At 44.8% G+C, this 6,231-nt stretch overlaps 1 protein-coding gene across 6 annotated transcripts; it reads right to left on the bottom strand.

The window, feature by feature from the left end:
- Positions 1 to 816: 816 nt before the first annotated feature.
- On the bottom strand, positions 817 to 5,711 carry LOC124674995. Of its 6 annotated transcripts, none has more exons than XM_047211055.1 (5): positions 5,438 to 5,711; positions 4,135 to 5,310; positions 2,270 to 2,601; positions 1,616 to 1,697; positions 817 to 1,530 (listed from the first exon to the last, which is right to left on the bottom strand). In XM_047211055.1, the coding sequence occupies exons 2-4, from the start codon at positions 5,180 to 5,182 to the stop codon at positions 1,665 to 1,667; spliced, it is 1,413 nt and encodes a 470-aa protein (XP_047067011.1). In that variant the 5' UTR covers positions 5,183 to 5,310; positions 5,438 to 5,711; the 3' UTR covers positions 817 to 1,530; positions 1,616 to 1,664. The 6 variants fall into 6 exon arrangements, with proteins under 6 accessions (XP_047067011.1, XP_047067012.1, XP_047067008.1 ...); XM_047211056.1 differs by having other exon boundaries at positions 817 to 1,522; XM_047211052.1 differs by having other exon boundaries at positions 1,616 to 1,711; positions 2,271 to 2,601.
- Between the last annotated feature and the right edge of the window lie 520 nt (positions 5,712 to 6,231).

Genomic DNA, 6,231 nt, shown 5'->3' with positions numbered 1-6,231 from the left:
CGGCGATCTGAGCGAACGACCTGTTGTTGCCGGTGGTTGTCCCGGACCAGCGGCGGGGAGGGGATGATTGGAGGAGATCGGATCTGGGAGAAGGAGGCGATGTGACGAAGACAACCGCTCCGGTGTCGAATGACCTAGGGTTTACACGGACCCTCTCCGCAGCGCAGGCTAAAGGTGAGCCTTGACGAACAGTATTGGGCTGAGGCCCAGCAGAGACCGCCATTGAAAGGGCTGAGGGAACTCCGGATCCATGACGAGAGGAGATCCATTCACATCTACAGACAGTGGGCGAGCGAGAACGTTGGGCTCGACCCAAAAAAATTCGGTCTAGCCCACATCCAATTCTCGGGCCAAACAAAATTTGAATGCCACCAATCTCCCGCGCGGATCCATTCGGAAGAGCTGAAACATTGCAATCAGACTCAGCGATGAAATTGCGATTCAGATCACAGAAGCGAGAGATCGAGGAATCCCAAATTGCAACCCCAGGGGTGCGGATGATGAATCCATCGCGAACAAAGCGAAGAACCGCTGCGCGCGGCCGCGACTCGCTGGATTGTGTGGAGGTGGTGGCGGTGGTCGACGGCGGCGCTAGGTTGCTTGGGGGCGGCGCTAGATTTCATGTTGTTGTTATTGTTGTTTATTAAATATTATGTACTTTATTTCTTTTCAGAGCAACACACATGCATCTAATAAGGAGATCCGCAACAACGCGCAAGACACTTAGCTAGAGTATCTGTAAGTAGCATCGTACTAGTTTCTGATTGTCATTGTACGAAAGCTAAATTAAACAAAAAGTTATCACACGCTGATAAGAAACGACAAACACCACTCTTTTTCGTCTCTCGAGAAATCGCAAAAGTCTTGTGTTTCAATTCATTGATAGAACGAAGGCTTTTTAAGAACCATAGAACAAAGACTCGAACTACACACCGAGTGGCCAGGGAAAACCAGGCCATGGTTACAGTACAAGAGACCCTTTGCCTACTCTGGCAGGAGGGTTGGTTGCTCGTGGCTCTTCAGCACATGGGCTTGCGCACGAGCTCGCTTCAACCATAAATGCAAACGCATCAGGTCTTGAACATCCAGGTGATATCATGTCAGTTAAAATTGCAGCAGTTCTGGTTCTTCCAAGTTCCAAATCCACCAACCGTGAGAAGCATCACAGAGGCGAGATCCTTCTGATGTACCAGTCCATGACAGCATCGTCAGCTGACTGAATCAAACCTGTAGAATGGATCCAGTACAGTACCTTGCACCTGATTTGGAGAGAGTAAGGGGAACTGACAAGAAGTTGTTGCATGGTCTCGCTTGATTCGTCCCAAAGAAGGCAAGCTGAGACATGTGGCAGCCCTCTCCTGGACAGGCGGTCCAGTTTCCTAGATCACCAACGAATGAAGAGGTTCACGTGGCTAGGCACCCAGGAATTCCAAGTTTGGCGTCATATCTGCAACTCAACCGCACCATGAAGTAGGGCCATGTAGCAGGGTCATAGTACTTCCTCTGGGGTGACAGGCGCCACCTACAATCCTAGGTCACAAGGTAGTTCTACTTACACACGCTGAACATTATGAGTATATGTTTCTGGCATCCGGGTGTCAGTACATATTCCTACCTCCTCAAACATGAGGTGAAATCATCAGACTACTGGCCAACCTTTGAAGTCAAAACATATCCACATTTACAGAGACTGGCTCCTGCAGAAGAAAAACTTCAGATACAGTTATGTTAGTGAATGGCATAGTAATAATTACTAGTAAATTCATCTTTGTAGAATGAGTCTGACAAGACAGCCTTTTTAAGTTGCTCAATTCAACAACAAAGATCTTATTCAGGTAGTTTGAAATCAAAAACTGAGTGCGATAACAGGAACAGTGAACAACATTATTAGATCTGGACAGTCTAGTCAACAAACAGCAAAAATGGCACTACAGGATAGGTTTGGGATAGCAACAGCAAAGTCTGTACAAATTGCTGACTTTACATGGGCATGAGTGAATCATACATGCATGAGGACTGAAAAAAAACACAGAAGAAAGGCCTCTTCTCAGGCCAATCTTAGAAGGTGTAACTAAGTTTTAGCTAATAGGGAAGGTCACGTTCTTGTGTGGTCGACTCCATTATATATACGTACATTTGTAAATGACTTATTGCAATACAGATAAAATAAAACGGTTTAAGTTTTTTTACCTTCAAATTTTAAATGACTCTACAACCCTAGAATCAGTGTTATAACTTAACAAAACTACCATGGTTCAGTAAAACTTAACTCGTCCTGCTGGGAAGCAGTCCATCCTGGTTCATAAGTTTCCAGAAACCTGAGCTTTGCCTTGTTTGGAAGGTCATGGGGATGGACAAATGGAACCCCTTGCGGCCACCCAATTTCGGTTCTGATGTTCTCGCAGGGACTGTGCAATGATCGTATATGACTTTCACATTCTTTGAGATTGCAAAATCTCAGTTTGATACCTCTCCCGTCTGCAATATCCTGGACACGCTCCTTGAGCACTCTCTGCGCCTCTAGGCGAAGTCTTTTCGAAGGAGGGAGTGAATTTGTTCTTGTACTTCCCTTCTTTTTCTTTGTCGTGGAGTTAGACGATGCTACACCAAACAATTCAGCAGTGAGATTCCAAGTTTGTAGTCCATGAAGTCAAAAGTTTGATACATAACATACTGACAAATTAGGATGGTCTGAACTCTGAAGGAACTACATTGCATCAACTAGGACAACTATGTCTTCGTTTCAAAATACACTACGATATACCACTGACATACCCTTGGAAGTTGGACCTACTGAACTCCCAGAATGTTACTCGATAACACTGAAGAGTACAACAAAATAAAAATCATGCATAACAATTTTCGTGTTAAGCAGCCCATAAAGAACACAGATTTTTATGTACTGTTTGCCTTTTTTTTGTTTTGGATCTACTACCTCCGTTTCATAAAAGAAGGCGTATAATTTTTTCTAATGTCAAATGATGTAAAGTTTGACCAACCTTAAAATCTATTGAGAACTATGATAACTATATAAATACAATGTGAAGATTTGTGTCATGATGTATCTAATGGCATTTATTTGACATGGTAGATTTTGATAGTTTCTTCTAAGAGCCTGGTCCAAGTTTACATCGTTTGACTTTTGAAAATATTTATATGCCTTATTTTAGGGAACGGAGGTAGTAGCATTTTATTGCCCCAGCCAGGGACACATGGGCTCTGGGCCACCCTCAAGCTTGCAATCATTTGACATTGAATAAAACCATGCGAAGGTCCTTTGCTAACCAAGCATTAAATTCGTCCTAATTCATCTAGTAATCAATGTTGGCTCCTCCCTAATTTTATTCCCCTCATGTAACCCTGCACCCCACCTGTTGTGAGCATTGAGTCCTATGTCCAGCGGCCTCTGGTTGTGTGGCAAGCCGGCAACAGTAATAGCATGTGTGTGCGTATTCGGAAAGGTGTATGATAAAGTATACCTAGAGAGAGAAAGAGTTTAAATATCCATGTTGGATACAGTTGTGTCCTTTAAATTAAGTAGTGTCCAATTAAATTAGAAAGATAGAGTTGTAGTTTGATCGAAGGTTTCAGATGAGATCTGACTTGCGGATCAGGTTAGTTTTTCCATATTTGCAGACAATCAAACAATCAGTAAACAAAAAAGGTAATGAGGCTCAGAGCCTCTCTTCCACAACAGGCACAAGGCCTGCTACTGGATTGAAGAGGGCGAGTGCCCTATCCTTGGTCTTTGGACCATTATTCTACCCAATTTACAAGGTCCATAACATCACCACTAGAAACCATATATACTGAATCACAATTTTGCTAAGAGCACATCGCATCATGTATCATGTAGATTATCAAGAAGAAATTCATGGTAAGATGAATAAATTAATTATGGTTGTGTGAGGAAGGAGGACTAATTGATGCCACTTAGCCTCCTTTTATTCTTTTGTTTTTACCTGCCTTGTGGAGCTTTGCAAAGGAGATAATTTGAAACAATATCTTACAAATTTCCATGCATCCTAAGTGAATATGCTAGTGCTTGTCCTGTAGGAAATAATAACAGTATGGGGACACAACAACAACTTCAAGCATAAGTCGTAGAGTAAAGACTGGGAGACAATAACTTACCATCTTGTTCTGCCCGGGATGACAATTCATTGTTCTTGGGGAAAAGTTGATCAGCAGAATGGTGTGTCTGCATGAAATCAGTAACCGGTATGGGGACCTGAAATTGAGTATCAACACCATGACCAGCAGCTCCCATTTCTGAATCACTCAGCCTAGCAACTGATCTCGGCGTGAGCTTAAAAGCCAAGGAACAACGCCCAAACCTACATCCTTGCAAGTTTCCAACCTCCGTCTTGTGCACAGCTGGATTTACATAGCCAGCTGTTTCCTGATAAAGAGCAAGACCAGGATAGACGACAATATCATGTGGACCAAGGTCCCCGTCAACAAGAATCCAGCGTGCATGCAAGTCCTTGACATACAATCCGGACCTATCAGACTTAACTAGGGTAAGCAAAGTCTTATCAATCTGTTCCTCCTGCTCAGAGAACATGAGCAATTGACTATCATTAGGAGAAGCAACACGATGCTGCTGTGCTCCTTCAAATGACGGCCTTGAATGGCAACATGCTGAAAGAACAGAGGAGGACACTTCCTGGCCCCTCAATGGCATGTTGTCAAGTATCTCAGTGAACACACAAGTACGGAGATTCAGTGAGAAGCTAATCGCATCAAGAATATCCCTGCAAACTTTTCCAAGCACCGAAAATATGTCGGGCAGGCCAGAGGGGGTCAATTCCATCGCACCACTGTGCTCCCTTGCAGTAATACCAGGCCTGTAATCATACATTTCCAGCCACATTTGGGGATCTGCATAGTAACCAGAAGTCTTGCACCACTCGCGGGCGTCATCCTCCGAGTGGACAACCTCGCCCGAACCATACCCTCGCTGGTGGAAGAAGAGGCGAGCGGAGTCCAGGCCAGACCTTAACAGGGCAGCGTCGGCCGGAGGCAGCTGGATGATGGCCGCCGAGTACTGAGCCAGCGACTGCATCAGTGTCGATACGCAAATCTTGTAGCTGTCAGAAGCGAGGCCCTCGACGGCCGCGAGATCACCGAGGCGCACGCGGCCGAGAGACGCGAGAATGTCCCCTCCCGCATCATCCATTGGTGGGGAATGGTTCTTGAATCTTGAGTTCTAGGGGCGGTCTCAGAGCGGGCATGAAGGTTCAATTGAATCCCCCAAAAATTCTCGCTAAATTAACTGTTGGGTCAACTGAAACTCGATTCTCCGCGCTGACGAAAAGATCCCCAAGAATGGAGGTGATGGATTAGATTGCTGGCAGCAACAGAAAAGAAAGATCCCCAAGAACAAAGCGAAATATGAGAGCAAACCCATCGGATCAAAGCTAGGGTTCCTTACCAATTAAAGAAGACATGCATCCAAGTCGGGGATGGTTTTTTCCGCAAAAAAAAAAGAGTCGGGGATGGTTTTCTTCTCCGGGGTCCCCTTCTTCTCCACTCCACGCCTGCGAAAAGACTTTAGCGGAAGGAGGTCTGGCTTGACTCCCTTCGCCGGCGGGGAGGTTGCCGGGGGCGCAGATTATGAGGAATGATCGAGACTGGGAAGTGTCAAGTGAGTAATTTGGAAGAGAAATCAGAAAGAGAATGAGAGAATAGGCGAGAGTAGCAAGAACAGCGGCTAAATTTCGCAATTAATCTCAAGGAACTGCTAAAAAACAGTCACATCACATGATTATTTTCAGTCAACTTTCGTACCGTTAGATTAAGATACAACGATCATGAGAACCTTTGTGGCACGCCAACACTTGGCAATTCTTTTCCTCAAAACAGCCATTTGCCCGCTTTATAAATATAAAGCAACCTACCAGAGAAAAAGCAGATCAAAGATAAATTACTAAAAGGTTTTATCAAAAAAAAGATAAATTAAAAGGTATAAAAAAAACTAAGACTTGTCACCTAAACCAACAAAATGAGACTGAGGACGATTATGACCCCGCGACGACGCCCCCAACAGGGTACGACGCACACGCTGTCATCGTCGAGACCGCAAGGTCAAAGGTTTTCACCCGGAGACATCACATGACGAAGATAGCCACAACGACGCCCCAAGAGGGTTACGACACCCCTATGCGTCGCCGCCGTTGGCATCGAAACGACGAGCTTTCATCTGGAAAATCTTCGCACACACTTGAT

Source organism: Lolium rigidum, chromosome 7 (assembly GCF_022539505.1).
Source record: "Lolium rigidum isolate FL_2022 chromosome 7, APGP_CSIRO_Lrig_0.1, whole genome shotgun sequence".
In the NCBI taxonomy this organism is placed as follows: Eukaryota; Viridiplantae; Streptophyta; class Magnoliopsida; order Poales; family Poaceae; genus Lolium; species Lolium rigidum.
The sequence above is the reverse complement of the archived record's forward strand: the minus strand, read 5'-3'. Positions and strand labels throughout refer to the sequence as shown.